The sequence below is a fragment of the Vicugna pacos genome, chromosome 36, assembly GCF_048564905.1.
Source record: "Vicugna pacos chromosome 36, VicPac4, whole genome shotgun sequence".
In the NCBI taxonomy this organism is placed as follows: domain Eukaryota; kingdom Metazoa; phylum Chordata; class Mammalia; order Artiodactyla; family Camelidae; genus Vicugna; species Vicugna pacos.
Window position 1 is genome coordinate 2,963,378 of NC_133022.1, and position 24,728 is coordinate 2,988,105.

Consider the following 24,728-nt stretch of genomic DNA (forward strand, 5'->3'; position numbering starts at 1 on the left):
AGAATGAAGACAGGGCACCATTTACAGTCACCGAGACAGCGAAACACTAGTCAGTCTAACAAAGTGTGCACAAGGACGCGTAGGCTGAAAGCCATAAAACGCCAGTGAGAGCCGTCAAAGGACAGGAGAGCCACCGGGCATCAGAAGACTCAGCACGCTGAGGACGTCAGTTCTCCCTCACCCCCCAATGGACACAGGTTTAATGTCCTTCCCCTCAAACCCTAGCAGGGTTTTTGTTTCTGTAGAAAGACAAGCTTATTCTAAACATTAAATGGACTGGCAAAGGGATCAGAATAGCTTCTTTTCTTAAAAAGAAATCAGGTGAGAGGAATCACCCCGCCAGTGACTTACTATCTAATTACACCCCAGACATTGTGGTCTTGGCACCAGGGACAGACGCACGGATCAAGGGAACAGGACCCAGAGCCCAGAAACAGCCTCACGCAAGTACGGGCAACTGAGTTTTTGGTTGCTGGCGGCGGTAGGTTTTTGTTTTTTGTGTTTTTGAGGGAGAAGTGTTAAGCTTTATTTATGTGTATTTTTAGAGGAGGGACTGGGGATTGAACCCAGGACCTCATGCGTGTAAGCACGTGCTCTGCCACCTGAGCTGTGCCCTCCCCTCCACGGGCAAGTGATTTCTGACAAAGTGCCACAGCAAGTCAATGGGAGAAGCACAGCCTTTCAACACACGGTGCTGGAGCCACAGGAGAGCCACCAGCGAAAGTAAATACATAAACCTGGACCCAAACCGCACACTTTACTTCAAAAAACTAACTCAGAATGGATCACAGGCTTAACTGGCAAACAGAAAAATACGAAATTCAATCAGAAAGCAGACAAAAAACACAAGAGGCATTTCACCAAAGAAGGAAACACACGGACAGAAAATAAGGGCTTGAAAAGACATTTGACGTCATTAGCCAACAGGGAAACACAAAACAAAGCCACAACCAGATGTCCCCACACGTTTATTACAACAGTAATGGTTAAAAAAAAAAAAGGCAGTGACAGGACCAAGCGCTGGTGAGCAAGCAGAGAAAACTACTAGGTCACGCACGCACTGCTGATGGGAACGTGAGCTGAGACGGTCACTCTGGAAAACAGTCTGGATGTTTCTTTAAAAAAAAAAAAGTAGGGGAGGGCGTAGCTCAGTGGTGGAGCAACTGCTTAGCATGTACAAGGTCCTGGGTTCAATCCCCGGTACTTCCATTAAGTTAAGTAAGTAAATCAATCAATCAATCAACATTCCTAGTTAATAAATTAAAAAAAATAAAACCCATGACCCACGAGGGCGCGCCTGAGCATCAATCCAAGAACATGCAAATTAACGTCTACATACAAACTCACACCTGCAGGTTCGCAGCAGCTGTATATGTAACAGTCCAAACTGGAAACACCCTAAATCTCCTTAGGCAGCTGAGGGGTCAAATGGATGCGCCCCACCCCTTCCGTGCCAGGCCGGCCAGCCACGCCTGCGGGGGTCAGCAGCCTGGAAGGGCCCAGGGCACAGAGCTGGGTGATGAACGGGCTGAGTTCCAAAGGTCACACACCGTGTGGTTCCATCTGTACAACATCCTCAGGTGACAAAGTCACAGGCAGGGAGAGCAGACCAGCGGGAGCCAGGCTCAAGGGTGGGGAGGCAGGCGGTGTGACCCTGAGCGGGGAGAGACCTCGGCGGTGACGGCAATGTCTGTATGCAATGTCACGTGCGGATGGTTACAGGGACCCACCATGTGATGAGCTGGCAGAGCGCGCGCGCACACACACACACACACACACACACACACACACGGCGCTCCAGGGTCCGCCGCCTAGCGTGGGTGTCACACCGTAGCTCTGAGATGCACCCGCAGCCCCATGGGGAACCGGGCGCAGGTAGCAGCACGTCCCTGTGCAGGTGCTCGATGCCACGGCTCACATGCCTGCCACCAGCAGTCTGTCAACTCCACCTCCAAAAGCTGGAAACATACTGAATACGTGAAAAGACAAAACCTAAGGCACTCCCCGTCTCCGCCTGGAAATAAATGATCAGTCTTTTGCAGTACGTCCCGCCAAACTTCTCCCTCAGCAGATACCAGCCAGCCAGATGGGGCTTGGCCCTGGACCCTGCAGGGAGGGCTCAAGGTGACAGAAGCGATGACTGGGGGAGCAGACCCTGAGGCACACATGCACCCACTGCCCCAGAGCTCACTGCAAGGCTTCTTCCAAGGCGGGAAGCGGCCAGCCAGAGCTGGGTTCTGGGGGCCCCGAGCCCACAGGGCGCCTGTGGGAGACTGTGGGGACAGAGGGGCCGAGGACGAAACCCGGGACACCGCCCCTCATGCTCCCGGGGACGGTGGGAAGGCCACAAAGCCAGGCAGGTGAAGGGCACGCAGGACTCCAGGAATCCAAACGGGACTCCCGACACTGGTATGAGAGGAGGGAGGGAAGGGCCCTGCACGCAGCCAGGCCTGCCCTCCTGGGATGGGACGCATGGAGCTGCAGGGTCCTGCAGGGTCCTGGGCCACAGGGTCAGGGCAGGGGGCTGCAGACCCCGGCCAGAGAAGTGTGTGCAATTCCTCCCGGACCTCAGGAGCCCTGGGAGGAGCAGGGGTGGGTGCTGTTGGCGCTGAGATCCAAGGGGGTCACCAAGGATGCTGCTCAGCCCCAGAGACGGAGAGACAGACCGTAACTGTGCGGGTTAATAAAACACAGTCTGAATCCTGAGGGCACAGGTCCTTTCGCCGGTCAGCATGCTCTGCCCAAGAGAAGCCTGGACCCCTAGGTCTTCTCAGCCCTCCTCTCGGAGGAGTCCTGGGGGCGCTCAGCCCTTGCCTCCGCACCAGGATGGCTCTGGACTGCCCTGGCCTTATCTAAAATTTGATTTTTTTGTTCCTTGTGGATTCTTTTGGATTACATTTGATTAAAAAAAAAAACTTCTTTGGTTTGACACAACATTGTAAAATGACTATAACTCAATAAAAAAAAGTTTAAAAAACAAACTTCTTTGGGGGGAAGTAATTAGATTTATTTATTTACTTTTATTTGAGTTTTTAATGGCAGTACCGGGGGTTGAACCCAGGACATTATGTGTGTTAAGCACACACTCTACCACTGAGCTACACCCTCGCCCACATTTGACTTTTTTAAAACATTGTATTAACTATTATTTATCCTGATTCTGCACCTCGGACGCGTGTTTCAATGGTGCGCCCCACCCCCCTCCCCCAGTTCCATCCCCGCGGGGCCAAGTTCAGCCAAGAGGGCTGGGGGTGGGGGCGCTGTGGGAAGATGACACCATTTAAACCCGTTTTTACTCTGACGATGTTGCGAACGAGAGCGTCTGAAAGTTCTCCTCTTACAAATTCTGGGTACACGTATTAACTCGCACATACGCTGAAACGCGTAAATCGGCAATCAAGAAGGTGAAAGAAAATGACCGGGGCCGGAGACGTCAGGACGCAGGGATGCGTCCAGGGCAGGGGTCGCCACGGGGGAGACCAGTTTCCTGAGCCCTGTATGTGTCCTGGGCTCTCATGGAAAACCCGGGGCCTGAGCAAGGCGGGCAGGGAGGTCGAGGCCCTCTGGCTGAGCCCCAGGCCCCGAGGCTCCATCAGCAAACAGCAAACACGGGAGGCCGTGCAGTGGGGACGCGCCACTGCTGGCCTGCCCCAGACCCGGCTCTGCACGGGGGCACCTCAGGCGTGTGTCTGCCCGTCAGCCGCCTGGGGCCAGCGTGTCTACCGGAGACTTCAGGAAACGGAGACCGGAGGGAAGCGGGCAGGGCACAACCATTAAAAGAAAGACACAGCCATCAGCACCAAGGAGACGGAAGATTCAGCTCCCAGCAGACCTCCAGCTTCAATACACGCTCATTAAACTACAGTCTCACGGTAAATGGCCCTCCCACGGGGCCAGGACAGTTCCCAGGCTGCCCATCAAAGGTCAGAGGGCGCGCGGCGGCTGATTCCTGGGAATCCAGCCCCTTCCCCAAAGTAGTAGGAGCAACCCCCCAACACCTGTCAGCATATGAAGCTACCGAGCCCATAAAACTAACCGCCCCGCACCTCGTGGCCACGCTCCCCCCTGAGACGGCCGCACGCCGTCTGTGGAGTGTGCGTCTCTCTGAATGAACCCGCCTTCACGCAGCTGTGGCCACAGACGCAGCCACGGACACACACCTGGTGGGGCGCGTTCTGGGGACTCGACCGAGACCTGGGACACGGCCCTCCCCTCGCCCCACATTTTTCCTGTTTCAAAACCGCAAGCCAAGCATTTAGTTTACAGCCGCCCTCGTGGCTGGCAGGGCAAAGGCCAATCTTGATGGAGCTCACCATCGTGAGAGCGCTTAAGGAACTTTCAAATAAAGTCATCCCAAACACGAGCTCAAAAGCAAAATCACAAAAACTCCGTCTAGGATAAGGCGCTGCAGCAGAGCCAGCAGGAGTTTGCTGCTTCCAGAAAAGCTGCTAAAGGTGCGGTGATGAAGCTCCTTTTCAAAGCAGTAAAACCCACACGGCAGAGGAAACAAGAGTGAGCGAGGTGGCCATCTCGGGACACAGGCAGCTGGTCACTGACATGCAGACCCAAGGACACAAATGATGGGGACAGCGAGAATGTCCAGGAGGCACAGGCATCAGGGGAAGGCAGGGGCTGGAGCGCCGAGGACAGGAGGACGTGGGGAAAATGCGGTGCCCACTGGTGCCCGCCGAGGCCCCCACTGCTGGGATCCCCCATGTCCGCCTGCAACCCCTCAACAAGGCACACCCTTTGCTGACGAGTGTCCACCTTTGCAGAGCTGACAGCCCTGGGAGAGGGTCGCCTCCCCGCAGCTCAGGCCGGCCTGTCTCAGCCCATCTCCATCTCACTGGAGCCGTAAATCCACGCTCCTCCATGTACCAAGGCCCCTACCTCACTTATAGCCAATCAAACATCAGCTCCCCCATCCCTTTGTGTTCACAGCCTGTGTCCCCCAACGTAAGACACTCCAGGCTCTTACAGAGTCGGGGAGCACAGGCTTCACCCCAACCCTGGGGGCACGGCCGTCCTGCCCCGGAGGGCTGGGGTCTCCCCTGGAGGGGATCAGCTCAGGGCGGTTGGCCCGGGTTACAGACACCAGGCCTGTGTGGTGGAAGCGGACACTGAGGGCCACCTCCCCCCACAACACTGCTTCCCACACTCGGCTCCAGAATTTCACCCCAGACCCCACCCCCACCCCAGCAAAACACTAAAAAAGATCGGAGGTGACTGTGACCAGCACAAGAAGGAAGATGAACGATGCTGCACCCAGGTCTCCCTGCAGAGACGCCCACAAAAGGAACCTCGGTCAAGGGCTGGAGGCCATGCCCCATCAACTAGCAGGACTGAACCAAGGAAGGGGACCTGGCGACAGGAGAGCCAGGGGGCCCGCAGCGCGCGGGGGGCCCGGCTGCAGCAGGACGGCACCGAGAGAACAGACGGGTGGGGCCTCGGAGCGGGCCGGGCCCGCAGGCACTGGGCTGCCTACCTTGTCACTGTCCCCGCAGGTCAGGACGCTGGAGAAGAGGATCTCCGCCTGGAACACCTTCCGGCAGCGGCAGGGAGCGCACGGTCTTGAACTTCATCCTCTGGGCCGGTTTTATGTCCGAGGAGCCAGCCCTGGAAGTGTCAGTGCAGATGTGGGGCAAAGAGAGACGCCGGGATGGACACACACGTCCTGCCTGGCGGGAGGGGGCACGAGTGTGACGAGCAGGGAGCTCCCGGCCGGCTGCCCAAGGCCCACTGCTCGCCAGACACAGCAGGCAGCGGAGCCGGCACCCCGGTTCCAAGCACACAGCTCCCCAACGCCCCAGCGCCTCTGAAAGCCAGCCTGACGCCCCAAGTCCTGGGGCGGACCCACGGGCTGCGCCCGGCTGGGTCAGCGCGAGGCTGCTGAGCGTCACCCACGGGCCCGGGGCCTTCCCGCAGGCTCCCCTCGTGCCTTTCGCCTTTTTCTCTCTCCTCCTCACCCCAAGCTTCTCCGAAGGGGCAGCTCCTTGAACAGACCTCGTCACCCCGCTCACCCCCAAACTGCAGCCACAGCCAACCTGGTGTTCGATTCTGCAGGACAGGCAGGGCGGCATCCTTGCAGGGCCCCAGGCTCCCTCCCTGGCTCAGAGCCCCCTGCATCCCTGAGGTGGCCCACAGGCCTCCGTCCTCAGCCCCCGCCCTCCGCTCCCCTGTGCCCACGTTGACCCCGGCGGGTCACCCAGACCTCTCCCCCCGCCCTCCTGCCGGCCATGCTCACACCTGCAGGTCCCCCGGACACTCACCCCTTCCTCAGGACTCAGCTCACTATCCGCCTGTCCCCCTCTGAGCCCCATCTCTCTCCCCTGGCCAGTGCCACTCCCGTCCACGGTCCCCAAGTCACACGAGCACCAGCGCGTCCCAGGGCCCGGGGGAGCACCCAGGCAGCAGAACTTGAACTTCTCCCTCGTATCTGACCTACTTGTGTCCCTGGAAGTGGCTCAGTCACCCTCGATCATGTCCAGGTCACTTTCCCTGGGCAGAGTGACCTCCAGCGCCCCACACAGGATGGTCACAAGCCTTCTGTGTGCACAGACCCCTCAGTCCACAGGGCACCCCGCCCCTGACCTCCTGAAGGGGGTCCTCAAACCTGACGGCAGGAGAGGCAGTGGGAGGTGCGGGAGGAGTTAGGGCCCTGGCCCCAGGCTCCGTCCCACTGCCCTCCCCACAAGTGCAAAGCGCAGGCCCAGGACACAAGGTTAGCGGGGACACCCCGCAGTGTGCACTGAGCTCAAGGCCTGAGCAGCAGCGATCTGAGGAAGGAGGAGCCGTCCGTCTCTGAGAAGGCGCAGCACGGGAGGGGTTCTGGAACCTACCTTTCGGCGATGCGAGGGCACAATAAAAGGTCTCGATGTTGTGACTTTTCAGAACACTGTTCCTCTGGTGTCCATGGCCCGGCTCCACCTCAGAGTCACCGCTCAGGCACGCCAGGGTGGTCTGTGTGATGCGAACCTCCCTACAGAAAAGGAGGCAGAGATGTGGAAGCATTCAGGCTAAGGGCAGCAGGGGCCGCAGGGAGACAAGAAGCAAGTGTCAGGACGTGGCAGAGACGATGGGGAAGGAGAGGGTGGCCAGGTGCGGGGGGAAGCCAGGCCCCTCCCCAGTGGGCAGTCTGTCCCCAAAACCCACAGGGTGGGAGGACCCGGCCCAACCCCAGGCCCGCGCTGCCCCCACACAACGGGGGCAGGCGGGAACAGGCCCCTGCTCCCAAGTGGCCTTTCTGGTGACAAAAGGGGAAATCCGCAGTTGGCATAACCTGAGCAGAACCGGCCCCCACATAACCTAGACACGCGGCCTGAGCTCCCGCCCTCCAGCACGGCCTGAGCGCCAGGTCCTCACATCACTGCACAGTCTCCTCAATTCCTTGCGGGCCTGGGGGGGGGTGGGGAGGGGGACACACAGGGCACTGAGGCAGACGTGAGTGTCCCCCTGCGGCTGGCCCTGAGAGCACCTGGGACACGGTCACCCCATCGGCCTGGCCCTGAACTGCAAAGGGGCGCCAGCCACCAACGGTCTCTAGAAACGCATACGTGTCCGCTCATGCGTTCACTGGTCCTCCCTCCCTCCCTCCGTCCCTCCCTCCGTCCCTCCCGTCTTTGCTTCCACAACAGAGATGGACGCATTCCTGTCACTGAGCTGAAGGGCCCACAGGGAGACAGGAACGTCAGCCAGGGCGCTCAGCACAGAGCCTTCCAGGCCTGGAAAAGAGGAGAGCGCAGGGGGCCCTAAACGCACACGGTGGGAACAGACGACACCCAGGGTCCCTGTCTGCACCCGCAGAGAAATGAGGCCTGGCTGGTCCTGAGCAGCAAGGCCACTAGGTGGCCAGAGCTCCGTCACCAGTGAGCGCTGCCCACACTCACCCGGGGCGATCGCGCCCCAGCACGTGCTGGGGGGGAGACAGCCAGCCACGCGAGCTCTCCTTCCCCGGGGACAGAGCATGGGGGTGCCCAGTGTCTGCCACCTCCAAGGCCACGGCACCAGCAGCCCCGTTACTAGTGAGACTGTCCTGTCCACAACGGCAGGGGCGGGGAGACATGAGACCTGGGACCAGGAGGGCCCCCACACCTCACCCTGGAGCTGGGTGGGGGACGCGGGGGCTCCCACCATGGCTCCTGCCTGAGGGCCCCTGGGAGCAGGGGGAGGGCACTTGCTCAGGATCCAGTTCCACCTGCTTCAAGGCGGCCTGTGGAACGAGCACCCAGCACACCAGCGTGGGGCAGAGCAGGAGCCGCGCGCGCTTGGGGCAGCAGAGCGGGGTGTGCGGTCTCCTGCTGCCAAGAAGCGGGAAGCTGTCACCACGCGAGGAGCAGACAGGTGCTCCACCCTCCCTGGCCTTGGCCTCTCCAAGGCCACCACCCAGGGCGTACGGCCTTGGGAATGAGCCCATGCACCAAGTCTCAGGAGTCCGGCATGAGAGGCTGAGGTAAAGACACAGCAGGGATTCATCCCTCTCGTCTGTCCACCCGTCCATCTGTCTGATCAGCCACGCTCCCCGAATACCCAATGAGTAGGAGGTGAATGTTTGCTGAATGGATGGATGGCAGGAGGTGTGGAGGATGGATGGGTGGGTGGATGGGTTGGTGGGTGATGCAAGCAAGAGAAAAATCACACTAGGAACAAAGCAAGACCGAGCAAACCTAAAGGGAGGCAGAGTGAGGAAACGGGGAGAAGCCTGGGGGTGGACGTCACCTCCAGGGGCCAGGCGATCTCTGAAGGTTAATAAACAGCCCCGTGACCGTCCCGACCCAAGGGCGGGGCAGGACCCCGAGGGATGCGCCCGCCAGGTGTGCCAGGGCCCTAGAGGCACCGGGGAGGGCGGGCTGGGTAGCCCCTGGCCCCCACTCGGCAGGCAGCTCCCCTCCGCTCCCCCGCCGGGGCGACCTGCCGTGCTGCCTCCCCGAAAGCCATCCCTGTGCCCTGAACCCCCTGCTGAGGCCACCGCTGGCCCCATACACCTGACCCGGCATCCAGCCCTCACTCTGCCGACAGGAGCAGCGCTGAGCGCAGCTGACGCCCTGCCTCTCCCGGGGGCACACCCTCTAACCGCCCCCACCACTCCCTGCTCGTCCTCTGCCTCCCCGCTCCCCCGCCATCAGCGACCCAGGCCCAGGCTTGGCCCTTCGTCACCTTCTCTCCTTCTTGTAATCGGCATGGAGTTTCCAGGGTTTCAGTGCCTCTGAGAAACTGTGACCCCCCAGATTCAACTCCTCCATCCCAAATCCCTGCCCAGCCCCTAGCAGACCCCGCATCTCAGCACCTTGGGGACCCGGCCTGACAGGTGACAAAGGACCCCCAGGCTCAGGACCCCGAGCCCAGCCCCGTGTTGATTAACATTCCCTGCCGTGTCGTGCTCCACCCCCCCTGCATTCCCTGTGGCCCCCCAAGACCGTGAGCCCCACAGGGCCGGGGGCTGTCTCCACTGCCAGCGCCCACCCCGGAACAGCAGCGGCGCACAACACGCACTGGGAACCACTGCGCTCCCGGCAGGCGGCATTCCTTGGCGGAGCGGGGATCATGTTTTAGAAATGGGGAATGGAGGAGAGGAGGGCAGCAGCCAGGGAGAGAGCAGGGCAGGGAGGACGCAGCCCCTCCTGCGGGCTGGCGGGTGGAGCGAGGCAAGCGCAGCCGGTTGGCCGAACCTGAAAAGAGGCCCTGGCCAGGTGAAGGGCCCGGGGAGGGGCTGCCTGGCAGCGGGAACCCTGCGCCGGCCCTAAAATGCGGGGCTGCAGGGCAGACAGGCCGCGCAGCACCTCAGCTCCTGTCACCTCCCGGCCTGCCAAGGGTCTGCACTTCGTGCGGGACAGTGAGGAAGCAGAGTGAGGCCAGCCAGGGTCGCTCTGGCTGCCGGAGGGCGAGGGGCGGAGACAGTGAGGGGGTGCTGACAGCAGCCCCGAGACCCTGAGCTGAAGGGTGGAGGCTGGCAGGAAGGGCTGTGGCAGGGAGGGGTCCGTGGCTGCAAGTGCCCCCTCAGGGGGACGTCAGAGGCAGCCAGGGTCGTTTCTGAGCTCACTCAGAAGGGCCAGGGCCTCCTGGGGCTGCTTCAGCCGTGGCTTTAAGTAAGAATTTGAGCCCCCACCTCCCCTTGTCTCTTGCTGGATTCTAACTTCCATGCTGGCTGCGGCCGTGACCCCACTGGGCCTTCCTTCCACGTGACGGGCAGCCTCGGATGCCGCTGTCCCTGGCCAGCTCGGGGCCTCGGGAGCCGGGAAGGTGCCGCCTGTTTCAGCCGCCTCCCCGAGGCCAGGCCGGGAGGGAGGAGAAAGATGCGCCCAGGGCACACCAGGCCTGCAGGGTGGGAACGGGCCGCCTGGGGGCAGGGAGAGGCAGGCGGCGAAGCGCAGAGGGGCCCGCGCAGGGGACACACGGCTTTGTCCTGACGTCCGCAGGACGTGTGCAGAAGCAGACGGGGGCGTGCGGGCGCCTAACGCTCAACTCCGGCACCTGGGAGCCACCGCGGGTCCCCGCAGCAGTGATGTTGCGTCCTGTGAACTGTAAGGAAGGACACCAGGGCGGCGGGACCTTGCGCGTGTGCCTCAGGGCCCCCTGTCCCGAGGTCACATCAGTGTCCTGCTGCCCACTCCTTAGTGCAGGAAGGGGAGCCTCTGTACTTCAGTTTTTTGTTTACAGTGAACTACGCCTCAGCTTTGAGAAACGGTTTGAAGAAAATGAGCGCAAAGGAGGCAGATTTAACAACAAAGCGTCAGAAGCGCACGGACCGCTGAGCAGCGCGTCCCCGGTCTAAGGGAAGGCTGCAGCCTCCCTAGTGGGGATCTGAAGCCAAACACCTTCCCCCGAGTCTCAGACAGAAAGCAAAGTGCGGCGTGGCCGTCAGCTCCCCGGACGGCCCCGGGCCAGGCCGGCGTCCCTGCGCTGTCCCCTCCTCCAGGGCCCACTGGCCCTCTTTCCGTGGGGTGCATGGGGTCGGGCGCCCGAGCCAGCCCAGCACAAGCCTCTCCTGTGTCGGTGGGGGGCCGAGACGGCCAGGCTCCCCCGGGGCCCACACAGAAGGTCGGATTAGAATCCCCCACGGCTGCCCTCAGGGTCCCGGGCTCCCCCAGGCAGGCCGGCAGCTTCCATGACGACACAGAACACGCACCCTTGGGTCCCTCCCAGCAGCAGGAGCTCGTAGTCCAACCAGATCTAAACCCACAACACACCAGCTGCCCCGAGCCTGTGAGCTCACGGCAGAAGCTCACTCCTGCTCCAAGACTCGGGGCTGATTCACATGCGTCCCACCTTGTTCCAACATGACGCAGGCCCAGCCCGGACGCTGCCTCCCAGAAGCCCTCCCAGGTCCCACACCACAGGAAACCCACGCCGCCCCTGCCCAGACCCGTCAATCCGCTTCTGCTATGACAGCTGGGTCAGGCTCCATCAGAGGAGACGGCTTATCCACACGGCCAGGCTGATACCACTGACCAGAGGCCTGGTGGACATCCTAGGATCCTCCTGGAGTGTGGGATGCAGACACCCCGGGAGGTGCTGCCCCCCGCTGTTCCTCACCTGTGCCTTGTCCCAGGAGGTGGGGACTTCCCACGCGGCCCCCTGCACTGCCGCAAACTAAAACGGGGCTTAGCCACTAGACGGAATGCGTTCCAGCCACGGCACCCACCAACGGATCCTTAGGTTTGGTGTCTCCTCAAGGGACAAGGCAGGTGGTAGCTGACACCTCCCGCCCTGGCTGGTGCTGCCCCACTTCACCTGCACCCGCCGTGCCGTGACCAGCCCCACCCCACCCGGCGGTTACTACGTAAGGGCCAGCCTCCACGCTGGGCGCCCGGAGGTGGCTGTGCCCGGACGGGTCTGCCGCCCGCTAACCTGAGGCCCGTTCACGGGGCGTCCCGGCCACCTGCTTCCCAGGGCCTGGGGTATGACCCAGTCCTAGACCCCCATGAGTGACTGGCGTGCAGTGAGATCTCAGTTCCCCTGGCCTGCCCCAGCCCTGCGAGCTGCCCGAGAGCTGCGCTCCAAAGAAAAACCTAATTAGAAAGACTAAAGGAAGCGGGGGCGGGGGGGGGGCTTCAAATGATGATGAAGTAACTAGACTGGGAATCCTCCATCCAGAACATGACGAATGTGGGCAGGACACAACTTAAGCCCACGATGGGGCAAGGGGGCAGCAAGGAGAAGGGCAGAGAAGGAAGGTCCTGGAGCGGAAGAAGGGACAGAGCCGGACCACCTCGGGAAGGCCAGGCAGGAACATCCCCAAAGATTCCAAAACCATCCCATGACCTCTTCACAGCGGGTTACTGACGAACGCCAGCTTCACTCCTGATCCACCGTTTATTCACCATCCCAACAGCAGCAGCCGTGTTAAGGACGCGAGCACTCCCATGCGGGGTGCACGCGGGCCGGCACCCTGAGCCCTGGACCCCACGAGCCCCGCTGGTGCGCACTGTCGGTCTCAGTGCCAAGGCCCGGTCCTCACACCAAGGGCTGGAGGCTGTGACCAGGAAAGGACATGACTGGGGGGGGGGCGTGGTGAGGGGCCGGCGGGGGCAGACAGAGCGGGGGAGGGAAGCGGAGAGATAGGCGGGCCTCTGGGGAAATGCGTCTGGCCCCAGTCTGGGGGCTGCTGGCTCCAGCCCTAGGGAGCGCTGTTCCTGCACCAGACCTGGATGCAGAGGAGGAGTTGCCTTGAGTCTGCCCTAATACTCAAGGCCTGACGGAGAGAAGCTGGCACTGGGGAACAGGACATGGGGTCGGGGACGAAGGTCCAAGCACCACGGGCACCACCAGGAGTCCTGAAGGAATCTCCCCAGAACCTTGAAGGCCAAGGACCGGCCAGCACCACCAGGAAGCACGCAGACCGCGGACACAGCAGCCAGGAGGCCGGTTCCCCCGCCCTGGGCTCTGCAGCCAGAGCTCACTCAGAGCCCCGCTGGCCATGAGGCCGGCACTCCCGTTCTACAGATGGGGAGATGGAGCCCGTGCAGGCATGCGGACGGCTGCAGCCCCCTCACAAGGACGCACAGTGAGCCTGCCGTGGGCCCCCAGCTCTGCAGGCTTTGTCTGAATGCTCTGTGCATTCTTTTGCTGTGTCTTTGCTGTGTCACAGTTCTCGTGCTATGCCGTCATGCTCCCAAATGGGCAACTGCACCAGCCCCCGGGAGCCCCGTCCCGCTGAACTGCACCCACCGCTCCTCGCTGCTGAGGGGCTGCGATGGGGGTCTTGCTCCACCCACCAGTTCAGCCTCCCCCCTCCACATCTCCCTTCCCTAAAGGGAAGGCGCCCTAACTCCTCATCCCAGTCAAGAGCTGCGAGGAGACAAGGCTGGTTAAGACACGGGCAGGCCAGGCCCCCAGCGTTCCAGAAATACCCATCCGCTCCATCCAGCCCTCTCTCCAGAGAGCACCTGAGCCCTGGTCACCCGCCCGCTTCTAGGCACACGTGATTCCTTTCAACTGGAACTCAGTTGGCGTGGAGCCAACCCTTTCCCCACCCACCCCTTGAACATCTCATCAGGTTAAACTGTAAAAGTCACTCCTTTCCGCCTGCCTAACGCACACAACGCCTGGGATCACCGTGGACCAAGAAACGCAGTCCCAGCAAAGTGCACAGGAGGGGATGGCAGAGGCACGGCTTTGCAGATCCGGTGGGGCTGCCCGCCCCTCCCCTCACCGCGTGGCCTGGTTCTCTGCGCGCAGAACAGGTGGCCCGCCTCGGACAGACAAGCCAGGACGACGCAGACCTGCAAGGGCCCCCCGGGGTGGCAGGCGGGCCCGTGTCCCATGGGCTCCCGTGACGGTGCGGGTCACGTCCAGGCCCACCTCTACGCAGCAGTGGGCGGGCTCGGTCCTGAGCTGGGGGAGGCCGGGCACAAGTAGTAGCAGAGACCCAGGATCCTGATGTGGTGGCGGGGGCTTTCCTTTGGGAAACAGGACAAACAGCCTGTCAGTGACATGCCTGGGGACACCCGAGCACCTGCACCTTTGCCACCTCTAACGCGCTGACCGTCAAGGTCGAGGCACGACTCACACCAGGGCCCGGGCCACTCTCCTGCAGTCAGGGCAGCCTCAGGAGGGCGGGCGGCCCCAGTGGCTGTGAGCAGGGCTGCCTTGGGGCACCCCGTCAGCCCGACACCTGCACTCAGCCTCTTCCCACGCGGGGCCCAGCCCTCCAGCCCTCCGGTTCGCCAGGCCAACCTCACATGCTCTTCAAGGTCAGGAAGCCACCCCATTCCCAAGCAGCCAGCTCCTGTCCCCAGGAGTCGTCGCACAGCACCCTTCCTGCTGGCCAGCGTGGCTCACCACCCCATAGACTTTCTGGGACATGCCGGACTGCTCCCCACCCCAGGAAGGGCACGCCACGTCTGAGTGACCCTGCGGCTTTGATCCGTAGGCGGGGCCGCACCTCCCCTACACTCTCCCCATCTTCACACTCAGGCTGCCTTCACTGGACCGAGCGCCCAGGGATAAGATGAGGGTCCACAGCGGGGGGCTGACCCCTCCCCTGGCACAGAGGCCCTCGGCAGAGGGCTCACCCTCCGAAACTCATCAGGCTCCCCTCTGCGCACCCCCAGCTTGGCTCTGCAGCGTTCTCAGCCGTCTCCAGGCCCCGGGCCCCTGAGGCCTGCTGTTCATCTCTCTGTGTCCCCAACAAGCCCGTGCCTGGGGCTGCAAGGTGCTCAGTATGAGGCCACTGAGCGGGCAGGGGGCGTGAGCGAGTGAACGGACCATACACCCGACGGGCAGGTGCGGAGCGGCAGCACTGCCATCAGATTCAAAGGCACGTAAGAGGCCGTGGGTGGAGCTGCCCCAAACAGCCTCAGCCGGGGGGCCCGGCTACTGCATCTGACACAGACTTGGGGCAGCTGCCACAGGAAAGGGAAGTCACCGCGGGGCGGGGCAGAATCCCCACTGGTGGGCTCAGGGCAGGAGGCCTCGGAAGAACAAGGTGTGAACTGTGAGGAAGGCGGTGGGTGCTCCTGGCGAGCCTCAACAGTGACCCCGACTACCCAGGGTGGCCGCTTTCCAAGGCAGGACCAGGGCAGCCAGCTGGTGTCGTCCAGGCTGCGAGGCTCTCAGGTAGACGAGGTCCACCGCGTTCTGGGGAGGGCTTCCCAAAGAACAGCTGTCCTCAGCTGCCCCCTCCACACACGCAGGACTGGGCACATAATCACAGCCCATCAGTGACAGATGAGTCCTCGGTGACCATCTTGAGACGCGGTCCCTCCCGAGCCCGGCTCCTCCTCAGGGCGGCTGGCACAGCCCAGGACAGACTCGAGAAGTTTAGATTCTAATTTTTGCCTTATTTCAATCTCAACTCTCCTGGCTTTTGTTAACAAGATGGAGAGACCAAAAAAGATGCTTCCCATTGCTTTTACTGTTCCAGGTTATAAAACCTTCCCTGTAAACACTGAAAGCCAGCGCCTGGAGGTCCCCATCAGGGAGCACCTGCGTCACCTGAGCAGCAGTCTCCCAGCCAAAGCGAGGAAAGAAAACGGAGGAGGAAGGCTGGGGGAGCTCGCCTGGAAGGGGCAGGAGTGACCGGATAGGACAGGCCCCCGCAGAGACCGGGGCGGCTGTGGGAGGGCCCAGGTAGGAGGGGCTCGTGCTTGTGTCCCAGGTGCAGTCTGCAGGCTCACAGGTGAACTCTGGACCCATCTGGCCCTGCCCGAGAGGACCTGAGACCCTCACGGCCAAAGGGGGGCCTCCCCAGGCCCAGGGAGAGGCAGAGGACGCAGTGGGATCAGAAGGCCTGCTGCGATTCCAGAGCCCAGAGGTGCCCAAAGCCCCGTGAGGCCAGCCCCGGAACAGCGGGTCATTGCTTCCCAAAGAAAAAGACTGCTATTTATGCACGACGTGTCTACTTTACACCCACAAGCCCCAGGGCTCCCCCATCAGAAACCTGAACACGCGCACGGGCAGGCGCCCTGAAGGAACGCGAGCCTGCAGCGAGTCACCCCCGACCCGAGGGCACCCGGCAGGCCTGACCCCGGCCAGCCATGGCCCTCTGCAACCAGCCCCGGGCACGTCTCCTGAGAAGGGGGGGGCTGGGGAGCAGGGAGGACGGGCATGAACACACAGCGTGTAACAGAATAGAACCAACCTGACTCCACACCAGATCTATTCTGTTAGCTTTAACCCTGTGCCCTGTCTTCTAGGCTCAGTCTCGCTGGCTCTGCGCCTTCTGCGAAACAGCGTTGCCTTTAGCCTGAAATGCACAGGAGAGCCTATTCTCCAGGCTCAGACCTTTGAGGATATTAGCACTTCTCCATTCACATGAAGATAACAAGTTGCAGAACAGAGGACATCTGTCTTGCTGGGGGCTTACAGGGACACCAGGACCTGGCCCACGTGGACAGCTGCAAGGACAAAGGGCTCTGACACCAAGCAGCTTGCAACGACCAACCACGCCGCCCCCCTTTCTCACTGTAAAAGGAGCCTGGATTCTGACGTGGAGAAGGTGGTTCTCCAGGACATCAGGCCCCATCTTCTCCGCCTGCCGGCTTTCTGAATAAACTTGCTATTCCTCGCCCCAGCACCTCATCTCCCAGTCTGACTGGCCTGTCGTGCGGCGAGGCTGGACTCAGTAACCAACTAAGGTTAGGAGGCTGTCACGACGGAGATGCGTGATGGGGACACTGAGTCAGCCCCGAAGGGCGCTGTTGGTAAAGGGGGAGCGGCTTCCACTAAAAACCAAGGAACTGCATTCACCTTCCCATCTGAACAAACTTCTCAGTTGTAGGGCGTCTTCAGCGTCTTTTCTAGGTACTCGGCCGGGATCGGGTTGTTGCACTGAAGGCTGGTGACAGGCAGCCAGACTTTAAAGCCATCGTGAACCTTTGAAGCAGTTTTTGGATGGACAGGGGAACTGTTACGTGAGAGCTGCGAATTGCTGCCCTTCTAAGGTCGCACTACTAGGCGGGGGGTCTCCTCTGCACGCGCACTTCAGGAAGCCCGAGCTGGCAGGGCAGCCACCAGGAGGCTTCCTGAGGTCCTGGGGAAACGGCCCGGGGGGCTGAGGGCCCGCAGTCGGGGTCACAGGCCTGGGGTCTAAGATTCCCAGCCAAAGGGGGGCAATTAATGCTGCTTTACGCCCGGGCGTGGGGATGCCCTCCAGGAATACATGGAATCTCATGGGGGAATCTCATGGGTCCCGTCCAGGAATACCAGCTTTGGAAAAGAACACTTAGGGAACACGCTGGTGACACTTAGATGCTCTCCCCCCAAACGCAGGGGCCTGAAGTTCTTTCACAGAAAGCACAGGAAACCGGAAGAGCAAAGCCACCTCTCAAGTGCCTGGGGGAACTTGAAGGGGTGACGCGTGGCCTGGAAAGCTCCCCTGGGGAGCACGGAAGGGAAAGGGAGGAGGGAGCCCGGAGACGAAGCTCCTCACCCGGCGCGTCTCCGGCGGCTCGGTCCTGCCGGGGCCTCGGAGCAGCCCAGGCTCTGCGTTACCATCACCGTCACCCAGGTGAGCTGAGGGGCCGCTCCACACGCCTCCCGCGCTCTCCGGACACCTGCCCCCGTCTGCACTGCTCTGAGGCAGAGGCAGTCCCAGGGCTCCACCTCCTCCGGCGGACTCTTAGCAGACGGACGTTTCCACTTAATCTTCAGGGAAGAACGGCCCCGGGACCTGAAATCATTAGAGGCATTAGCCGCATGCTGCAAAGCGCGTCCCTGGCTCCCTCCCGTGCCTCCAAGGCCCTCGACAGGCCGGTCTCACCCAGGAGCCGCCCGAGGAGCTGCAGACACGCCAGGACAGTGAGCCGGGGCCCGGGCAGCCCAGACACGCCGCCGCCCGTCTGTGGAGGGGGAGGAGTGTCACAGGGAGCGTGACCACACCGGGTCCACACGGCACCGCCGCCCCTCCCCTCCCGAGAGTCCCCTGGGCCCGAGGGGCCGGGTGCTGGCTGAGAGAAGGTGGCAGCAGGTGGGGGTGCTGGGGGGTCAGCAGGGAGGGCTGGACGGGGACCACAGAGCGGCTGTGTCCGCGGTGAGGACAACCACACCTCCAGGCTACTGAAACCACCCTCCCAGGAGGCGCCCAGGGAGCAGGGGTCTCAGACGGGGTGCCCTGCACACACCGGGCCTCTCCACGCCCCCCAGGCCGGGAGACCCCGCGAGCTGGGAGGGGACATGAGATCCATTCCCTAGGGCTCCTGCCTGACCCGGGGGGACAGACAAGCCAGTTAAACTGCTGCTTCACGTGGGGCAACGCCCTTCATCGTGACGCCTTTCCAACTAGATGCCTGACAAGTAAGGCGTCCCCGACGCCAAGGCCGACAGGGCCTGTCTCCCGCCTCCGTCACCGCCGCTCACTGGCCCAGAGCCAGCGCCCCCCTCGGCACGGGTCTCAGTCCAACACCGAGGACCCAAGGCGGAGAGGCCCCACCACTCACAGCTGGAGGACCAGCCAGGGGAGGCCAGCTCCAGCCGCTGACCGTCCACGGGGAAGGACGCCCGAGCAGACGCGGCCGCCCCGTCCAGCCCTCACCCCGGAAAACCTTGTGTGCAGCCGGGTTACCCCCCGACCACGGCTGCTAAAACCTCTGAACTTCAGGCCGCGAGGCTGAAAACAAGAGGGGCCGAGTGTCTCGGGTTTTGCAGAACTACAGGAGGGTGCGGGCGCTTGCCAGGCAGCACTCATGTCCCAGCGCTCCGTCCCGCAGGAGTGGTCGTGCAGGAGGGTCTCCGCTGGGTCCAGCATCACACATCTGTTTATAAACGACAGGAAGAGAGACAGTTTCACTTTCAAAACGATTCTGTTCACGAGTTCAGACGCTGCCAACGTGGGAGGGCCCTGAGCCTGGGAACACTCAGGGCTGAATCCCGAGATCGTGCAAACCTTGTCGGGTCACCTGGGGGCATTTGGGCAAATCAAGGCTGACTCTCTAAGAGGCAGCTGTATGAGGCGCCACACGACTCTGAGGGCTTTTAATTCCTAAATGATTCTAAGCATTCACAGGGTCTCTCCTGTCCCAGCCACTGACCTGGGCGAGCTCACAGGCTCCCTGTGCCCATTAGTGCAAACGAACGCAAACCTACAAACAAACAAACAAAAGGAGCGAACAGAACCCAGCAGGGTATTGAAAGAGTCACAGACGTGACAAAGGGACTTCATACCAGGAAGGCAGGGGCGGTTCGGTGTTCCAACATCTGTGACTTAGCTCACCACGGTACTGGGGAAAGGGCAAACCTGTAAGACCGTGGATACCACAGAGGAGGAAAGGTCAGCATTTACTCCTGTTTGTAAAAATCGCCTGAATGAAACAGAGCCTAGGTTCTCCTTCCCATGTTGCTTCTCCAGCCAGAAGCCGGCCCCGTCCTCAGCGAAGGCCCAGTCCCCTCCTCGCACAACGAGGCTGCCCGCTATGGAATAATCAGCACCCTGGGAAATCGGAACCTGCAGGAGGGACGCTCCAGAGCCAGCCACGTCCCCGCAGGCCTGGGTGACCCGGGGGCTCAACGCATCCGGAGAGAGGCCGGCTCCCAGAGTGTTGACGGGGAAGTGGGCGGGGTGCCCAGGGCGCCCACACTTACCCCAAACAAACCCTCAGGGGCTCGGAGATAAACATGAAAACTGAAACTGTAAAAGCAGAATGGGTAGTGGTGTGAGAGAATTTTTAAGAATACCGGGGTGGTAAAGATTAGACAAAAAAATAAACCTAGAAGCCTTTAAAGAACACACAGGTTAATGAACTTAAATATATAAAAACTTAAAACTCCTGCAGAGAAAGAAATTGGCAAAAGATTTAAAAAGATGCATCACAGAAAATCATTTCAAGAGAGACTTTAAAGCTGATTCTACTCCGACATCAAGAAACGTACATTAACAGACCAGAGAGCCACTTGTCCCTCATCACAGCTCTCGGGCCTGGTGGCTGTCCGGGGACGATGGCTCGATGGTCGCCACACAAAGCACACTTCACCCCCATGGACCCAGCCTCCGTCCTGGGTGAGCCTCCATTTTACTTCCAAAATTGTGCAAAAATGGTTCCTGTCTGTAAAATCCTAGGACCGGTCAAAGGCCACCCCGGCGGGCAGGCTCAATGAGTGCTCTGACAGGGGGGCAGAGACCACTGCAAAAGGACATGGTGACCTCGGCGGTGACCTCCCGGGGCCTCAACCCCCAAGGGCATCACGCAGTGGGAAAGGGGCAAACAGTGGGAAGACCACGCAGAGAACCCTAAGTGGGCAACTCCACTGGTATGTTAAAGAGGGAGACGAACACCGGCATTGGCTGGGAGCAGGAAAGTTCTGGAAAGCAGCGGGGTGGCTGAAAGAGCAGTGGCCGCGGGGGCCAGGGTGGGAACAGGGGCTGCTCCTCAGAGGCGGTTTCACCACGAGACGCAGCGTCACCTGCAGAGATGCGCCTTCCACCCCGCGTCCGGCTGAGCGGCTGTCCTAGGACAGACCTGGCCACCCAACCCGAGTCCGGGTGCCCCACGGGCAGCTCTAACTCTGAAAGGCACATGCACCGCAGTGTTCACGGCTGCACCGTTTACAACGGCCAAGACACGGAAGCAACCTAAGTGGCCATCGACAGACAACCGGATAAAGAAGACGTGGTATTTACATACAACAGACTATTACTCAGTCATAAAAAGGAATGAATTCATGCCATTTACAGCGACACGGATGGACCTAGAGATTATCATACTAAGTGAAGTAAGTCAGAGAAAGAAACATCATATGATACCACTTACATGTGGAATTCTTTCAAAATGATACAAATGAACTCATCTACGAAACAAAAACAGACTCACAGACTTAGAAAACAAACTTACAGTTACCGAACCAGAAAGAAGAGGGGATAAATAAGGAGTTTCGGATTAACAGATACAAACTACCATATGCAAAATAGAAAAACAACACTGTATAACACAGGAAACAATATCCAATATCTTGCAACCAATAATGGAAAAGAATCTGAAAAAGAATAGACTGTTTATACGTACTACAATCACTATGCTGTACACCTGAAACCAACACAACATTGTAAATCACCCAGACTTCGATTAAAAAAAAACCAATTATAAGCTCTAAATACCTTTATTCAAAGAAACTCTTCAACCCTTTCCTCTTTAAAAAATTAAAATGACAAGCTTGAGCAGGGCCAAATTAAACTGGATGCGTGGTTACACGTCTCAGCCAGCATGTGGTCCGTGCGACACACGCGCTGTGCTTTCCTTCAGGTGGGAACGGCCCTGTCTGCACAGGGAGCGAGTCCTGCTGGGACAAGGCCAGCCTCTGCAGCAGCGGCCTCCTCGTCACTGCTCCATCTCAGCCAGGAAGCCAGGGTTTTCAGAGGGGAGGGGACACAGAGCTCAGACACTTCAGATCTATTTCCTGAGAAAAACTACGCAAAGACCAAGATCACCGGACGTGCAGGAGACACGAGCAGGGCCCTCGCGCAGAGCAAAGGCTAAGCCAACAGGCCCGAAGCAAGACGGCCCGACGTTCACACCAGAACCAGAACAACGATCATCTGGCCCCAGTCAGACGACCACCACCTCACCTGCAGTCAACTGCCTGTACTCAGTGACGGGGATGCTTCCGTTCAGACTCGAAGATCAAAAAAGTCCGACCAGGGAATTCGGACCTGGTGGGTGTCAGGCCTCTGGGGCAGCACCAGCGCCCACTCCTCCACCTTCAGCAGGGTATTCAGGAGGGAGGGGATGTCGGTGTAGACGTCCCTGCGGAGGCTGAAGCCCTGGGTGGGAGGGGTTGACATCGCACAGAAGGTACCTGGAAGGGAGCACAGGAGAGCAGTCCTTCAGGGCCAGGCCTCTGCACAAGATACCTGGCTCCCTCCCCCACAGCCCTTGGCCCAGACTCCAAGCAAGTTCAACAGCTTCTGGTTTGTAAAGTGGAGGCACTGCCCACCCATCTCCAGGTGGCCCATTACTCAAAGAGCCTGAGAGCAGATGCAGAAAACATCTTGGCATCTGTTTAACACCAGCTAAGCACCTGACTAGCACCTGAGCACCTGTTCTCCAGGGGCTCTCAAACTTCTTGCTCTACAGACCCCTGTGCACTCTTAACAATTAGTGAGGAATGCAAAAGGCTGCTGTTTACGTCGGTTAAATCTATCAAGTTTCTCTGTTAGAAGTTCAAGTTAAAGTACGTTAAAAATATTTATGAACTCACTTAACAATAATAACCAATTATGTTATTAGTACTGTTAAAAAATTAAGTATATTTTTCAAAACAAAAATCATTAGCGACAAGAGTAGCAGTGATTGTCATTTTTGCAGATCGTTTTTTGACTGGTGAGAGCTGGATTCTCCTATCTGCCTTTGCATTCCCTGTTTTGCGGTATCACAGGCCAGGTGGTCTCTGGAAAGACCCACAGTAAGAGTGGGAGATCGCATAAGGCAAGTGACATCCCGGCGTTTCTATGAAAACGGTCTGGCACCTCAGGGACCCTCGGACACACTTTGAGAACCGCTGCCCTATCTATCCTAGGCATGACTCCCCCACACAAGAGCCAGGCAAGGGTCCCGACTTCTGTCATGATTTACCGCCGTCACTTCCCTCCCTTCTCTGTTAAGTTTTCCCACCACCTCCCTGACTGCAGGTGAGAATAGACTCCTCCGCTGGGGCCTCTAATCCCTGAAGACTGCCAGCCCCGAGAGGAAGGGGCCCTGTACCATCCCTACACCCCACACACCCTGTTTTGGGTCAAGCCCCGAGTAACCGCTGAACTGCACTGACTCTTGCTTATTCCTGAGGTTTCCCGAAGGAACCAACATCTGGATGGAACTGAAATTTCGCTGCAGACACACAAGGCTGATAAACCACCCCATTGCAACATGTGATTCTGGGGCTCTTCCAGCCCCGGGCAAGGCCCCGCTTCATCTAAGAGGGAACCCCAGCCTGCCCTTCCCGGGGGCTCTGGGAGGCCGCGACAGCCTAGGGCGACCCCGGCTCGCCCCTCCACCCAGCCCCGGCGTCCGAGGCCGAGGGGACCCCGAGGCTCTGCCCCGGCCCCCCGCCCCTCGGTCCCCCGGCTGCCGACCCGCGCCCCTGCCCCACAGCCCCGCCCCGGCCACCGCCCCCTCCCCGGTCCCTGTCCACCAGCCCCGCCGGTGGCGCCGACGCGCCTTTATCGTCTGCGGGACGCCGCCCCCGCCAGGATGCCGGCCGACGGCTGGCCGGGCGAGAACTCCACGCGCGAGGCCCAGGCTGGCGGCCAGGTCGCCGCGCCGAGCAGCAGTGAGAGCACGGCGAGCGCCGCCATGGCCCCGGGCTGCTACGCACTTCCGGAGGCCGCGCCCCGCCCCGGAAGTGTAGGGCAGCCCCAGCGGAGCGTGCCGCCTGTAGCCACGGCAACGCCGTGGGGCCCCCGCCCAGCGCTTGCGCCGTGCGCCCTCTCAAGGCTGCGTCTCCCGGGAGGGGCCAGGACGAAGGCGGGGCCAGGACGGGGGCGGGGCCGATGGGGACAGCTGGGCGGGGGCCGGGGCTGTGGGCGTGACCGCGTGTGCGTCCTCAGCTGCAGGCTGCGCCCACTGGAGGCGGGGCGGGGCGGGGCTGCCGCCGGTGGGCGGGGCCACGCGTCCAGGGGCTCCTCACCCTCGCCTGCTCGCCGCGCGGGGCTCCGCCTGGGCTCCGCGGCCTCCGCTTGCACCGGCCGTGGACCCGGGATGCGGGTGGGCACGCTAGAGGAGTGAACCCAGGCCCGCACGGCTGGCCGGGTAGGCACCTGAGCTGCAGATCCGCCAGGCCGGCTGCGGGCCTTGAATTCGCGCTGCTGGGCAGTTTCCGAGAAGACAGGGTCTTTCCCAGGAGGGGAGGTGGGGCTGGGGTGCCAGATGCGGGCTGGGTGCGTTCTCACTGCAGAACCTCCGTGAGAGGGCGCAGAGCAGCCTCTGTGCTGGCGGGCCTAGGAATTTGGGGTGTGGGGCGGAGATGGTGTGTGCCATGCTCTGTGGTCTCCTCAAGAACCCTCACCCCAGAGCGAGGGGCCCTGCTCCCCGCCCTTCACTGCACCCCCTTCCTCCCCCAGCACCACCGCCCCTGCCCCTGGAGTGCCCTATGACCTCTCCCCACACGGGGCACTGTCTGTTCGAGGTACTGAGGGTGCCAGCCCGAGGGTGGGGGGCTGTATCTAACCACTAAGGACGCCTGGAGCCTGTGTGGTTCCTGGTATGAAACCCCAGGCCATAATGCAGGGGTGCACAGAAACCCTTCAAAGAGGATTCCCTGCACGGCCCTCCCCGCCCGCACCTATAGGGCCGCTGCCACACCGGGCCACGCCTGGCCGAGGACCTGCTGGTCCCTCTCCTCCTGTCCCTGCAAGAGTGCACCGCCCACACTGCTGGGCATTTAGGGGGCCTTAGAAGAGCAGCTGGTGTTTTCCTGGGCAAATATTTGCTCTTTTGGGAAGATTTGAGTGCAAAGGCATGTAGGGTATGTTTTTTCTCTTGCCCTGGAGCTGGTGACTTGGATGCAAACTGAAGCCAAAGCAGTTTTTATAGAGAGCCGCAAAACGTCCCACATCCAAACATCACTGTTCCCCAAGCAAGGCAACACCACGGCGGGGACGGGGTGGAGGGGATCGCCCCTCCTGCTGGCGGTGGGGGGTTCCCATTTGCAGCCACATAGATGGACCTAGAGATTATCATACTGAGTGAAGTAAATCAGAGAAAGACAAGTATCATGTGATATCATTTATGTGTGGAATCTGAAAAATAACGCAAAGGCATTTATTTACAAAACAGAAGCAGACTCAGACATAGAAAACAAACTTA

At 60.6% G+C, this 24,728-nt stretch overlaps 1 protein-coding gene across 16 annotated transcripts in view; it reads right to left on the reverse strand.

Moving 5' to 3' along the window:
- The window catches only part of LOC102539576 (uncharacterized), a 35,856-nt gene extending 12,611 nt beyond the window's left edge, over positions 1-23,245 (reverse strand). The window contains exons 1-8 of one of the 16 annotated variants that reach the window (XR_012067399.1): positions 23,082-23,245; positions 21,494-21,723; positions 18,609-18,689; positions 17,699-17,777; positions 16,687-17,608; positions 13,798-13,895; positions 6,840-6,979; positions 5,486-5,616 (exon numbers count right to left, since the gene is read on the reverse strand). Coding sequence is in view for 1 of the 16 variants with exons in the window: in XM_072955553.1 (XP_072811654.1) it covers positions 6,564-6,613; positions 6,840-6,979; positions 17,369-17,608; positions 18,480-18,682 (633 nt within the window). In the remaining 15 variants the exon portion in view is untranslated. Of the gene's footprint in view, positions 1-5,485; positions 5,617-6,470; positions 6,614-6,839; positions 6,980-13,797; positions 13,896-15,257; positions 18,690-19,098; positions 19,172-21,493; positions 21,724-23,081 lie in introns of those variants that run through there. The other 15 variants (XR_012067396.1, XR_012067393.1, XR_012067398.1 and 12 more) reach the window with 15 other exon arrangements.
- Positions 23,246-24,728: the final 1,483 nt, after the last annotated feature.